This window comes from Equus quagga, chromosome 1, assembly GCF_021613505.1.
Source record: "Equus quagga isolate Etosha38 chromosome 1, UCLA_HA_Equagga_1.0, whole genome shotgun sequence".
NCBI lineage: Eukaryota > Metazoa > Chordata > Mammalia > Perissodactyla > Equidae > Equus > Equus quagga.
Genome location: NC_060267.1, coordinates 68788725 through 68792189, shown reverse-complemented (window position 1 = coordinate 68792189; position 3465 = coordinate 68788725). Strand labels below are relative to the sequence as shown.

The following is a 3465-nucleotide window of genomic DNA, read 5'->3' as shown; positions in this document are numbered from 1 at the left end:
ATCCCAGGCACTGGAGCTGGCACTGGGCCAGTAGGGGGTAGGGGTACTTTCTTCTGCGTGGTCTCAGAGTTTTCTCACCCTGCTGTTAATATCTGCTCTCTTGGGGTGTTGACTTGATGAGGTCACCTCCTGCGATAGCTTTCACTCCAGTAGAGAGCTTCCCTCTAGTTTGCAAGGCTCTTGGGGATATTTGATGTTCCTGCCATTGAACATCCCTCCTTCTTCCTTCCCTCTTGGAGGCCGTGTGCAGACCTGAAGCACAGTCTTTTGGGGAGGGAGCAAAGTTTTATTTTACCCCATTCCACCTCCTCTGAGGGGTGCTCCAGCCTCTCCACCCTCTGTCGTATGGCTGCATGGGTCTCTCAGATGTCTTTTGTGTTGTGCTTGGATGTCCTCTGTTGGAGTATGAATATCTTTTTTGTTGTATGGTGGAGAGGAAAGATTACCAGGAGAATTCACTCTCCCATGATGCTGACATCACTCCTGGCAGTTTCTTATAAACTTAAATATTCATGTTTGATATCATCCAGTATGGCACGCCTGAATATTTACCCTAGAAAAATGAAACCTTATGTTCACACAAAAATTTGGGCGTATTTATAACAGCTCTATTCATAATTGCCAAAAACTTCAAAGAACCCAAATGTCTCTCAACAGGTGATTAGATAAGCAAACTATAGTGCATTCATACAATGGAATAGTACTCAGCAGTAACAACTTAGATGAATCTCAGAGACTTTATGCTAAACCAAAGAAGCCAGACACCAATGGTTCATGTGATTCCGTTTATATAACATTCTGGAAAAGGTAAAACTATAGGGATAAAAATCATGTTATTCTTTGCCAGGATTTATGAGTGGGTGAAACGGGTGGCTATAAAGGGATAGCATAAGGGAGTTTTTAGAGTGATAGAAGAGTTCTGTGTCCTGATTATGGTGATAGTTGCATGAATCTATACATGTTTTAAAATTCATAGAACTATGCACTAAAAGAGACAAAATCAATTTTACTGTATGTTTTACTGTATGATAACTTTTAAAATAACATTAAAATATTACTCTTATCTCCAACCAAAAAAAAATTTGCATTGTAACAAGAAGAGTTCAGATTATTGGGCTTTACATGAATTGCACCCAGTTTTGGGGCAATCAGGCATTCAATAAACACTTGTTGGGTTTATTGCTGACCATTTTCCCATCAGATTGACACACTTCTTTAAGATGTTTTGATATGCAATGGGTTACTGCTGAGTCTTCCTGACCTGCGAGCTAGGCTGTCTTTATAATTTAACCAAATCTCTGATATAATGCATTCACTGTTGCTTTTATAGTTCATAAAAACATCTCAGATCATTATGGACCACAAGCAGGCTTGAGTTGGAACGTAGGCTTTGCTACATATTAATTGTATGACTTTAGGCTTGAACCCTCTTAGTTTAACTTAGATAAGTTTGCTATCTTTAAAATGATAATAATTGTGGGATTTAATTGAAGTAATATATGAAAAAACCTCACAAAGTTGCTGGCCCAAAAAGAGTGATCAATGCAAATCTTCTCCCTCATTCTTCTCTTCCTGTATTGTTTCCTTCTTCACTCCTTTACCTTTTCTTTTCTTCCCCTCCCCTATTTTCTTTTTCATTCTTCTTACTGGGTTCATGGCAAATTTTTATATGTGTGCATTCGTGAACTCAGACTTACCATGGTAAAGAAATTATTATTATTATTATTATTATTATTTAATTCTTTGAATTCTTACAGGTAGAAGACAGCAAGTAAAATGGAATGGGAAAACCAAACGATTCTGGTAGAATTCTTTTTAAAGGGGCTTGCTGATTACCCAAGGCTTGAGCTACTCTTTTTTGTGCTCGTCTTAATAATGTATGTGGTCATCCTTCTGGGCAATGGCACCCTTATTTTAATCAGCATCCTGGACCCCCACCTTCACACCCCCATGTACTTCTTCCTGGGGAACCTCTCGTTCTTGGACATCTGCTACACCACCACCTCCATTCCCTCCACACTGATGAGGTTCCTCTCCGAAAGAAAGACCATCTCATTCTCTGGCTGTGCAGTGCAGATGTTCTTCGGCTTGGCCATGGGGACAACAGAGTGTGTGCTCCTGAGCATGATGGCCTTTGACCGGTATGTGGCTATCTGCAAACCTCTGAGATATTCTGTCATCATGAGTAAGAATTCCTATGTGCCCATGGCAGCTGGCTCCTGGTTTGCAGGAGTTGTCAACTCTGCAGTACAAACTGCATTTGTGGTACAATTGACCTTCTGCAGGAATAATGTCATCAATAATTTTGCCTGTGAAATTCTGGCTGTCATGAAGATGGCCTGTGCTGACATCTCAGGCAATGAGTTCATCATGCTTGTGGCCACGACATTGTTCACATTGATGCCCCTGCTCTTGATTGTCATCTCTTACTCATTAATCATTTCCAGCATCCTCAAGATCCGTACTTCTGAGGGGAGAAGCAAAGCCTTCTCCACCTGCTCAGCCCACCTGACTGTGGTGATAATATTCTATGGAACCATTCTTTTCATGTACATGAAGCCCAAGTCTAAACAGACTCTTAATTCAGATGACATGGATGCCACTGACAAACTTATATCCATGTTCTATGGAGTGATGACTCCCATGATGAATCCTTTAATCTACAGTCTCAGAAACAAGGATGTGAAGGAGGCAGTAAAACATCTATTTAACAGAAGGTTCTTTACCAAGTGAATGGAAAAGGTATTGGATTGTGAACACATTACTGAAACTTGAGGATTACGCTGGAATCTTGATTATTTTTACCTTTTTACCTTCATATATTATTTAAAAATTTTTATAATGACATATAGCATTTCAAAATTATTGTATGTTCATTGCGGAAAATTTACAAGATCTAGGAGAGTAGTATGAGGAAAAGAAAGAGATCACCTATTACTCTCATCCTAGGAGACTGTCTCTTTGAACATTTTGAACAATATCTTTCATATTTTGTATTTATTGCAGTATTGGAATTGGGTGTTATATGTCTTTTTATGTTCACGTTTTTTACATAAAATTATTTCATGGGAAACCTTTCATTAAATCTTTCAAAATTAATAAATCTGTCTGTTGTGAAAAAAGAAAAACAGAAAAACCCAAAAACACTGCACCCACATTTTCCAGTGGAAAACCTTGTGAGATAGTTTCACATTAATCTCTAAATCCTCCTAAGCCATTAAATACTGTTTTCTTGTTCAATATTTAGAATATTTTTCCTGTGGAACCCTAAGAATACTAGGTATTTGGGACTGCTGAGAGAAAGTGTAAGTGAGGCTTAAGGGCAGGGCCTATGCAATCAATCAGGATATCTTTATTTTATCTCCTTCCTTTGTTTCAGCTTACTTGTTATCTTTAGCACAAAAAATGTTTTGCAAAATTAAAATTGAGTTCGAAAACCAGTCTACTGGTCTGAATAATAATGTG

The 3465-nt window shown here is 38.4% G+C and overlaps 1 protein-coding gene across 1 annotated transcript; it reads left to right on the top strand.

The window, feature by feature from the left end:
• Positions 1–1776: 1776 nt before the first annotated feature.
• Positions 1777–2733, top strand: LOC124226832 (olfactory receptor 13C9). The gene has a single exon (XM_046640590.1). The coding sequence runs from the start codon at positions 1777–1779 to the stop codon at positions 2731–2733; it is 957 nt and encodes a 318-aa protein (XP_046496546.1).
• Positions 2734–3465: the final 732 nt, after the last annotated feature.

Coding starts and splice junctions, on each gene's coding strand:
- LOC124226832 (XM_046640590.1), top strand. CDS start 1,777: ATGGAATGGGAAAACCAAACGATTCTGGTAGAATTCTTTTTAAAGGGG.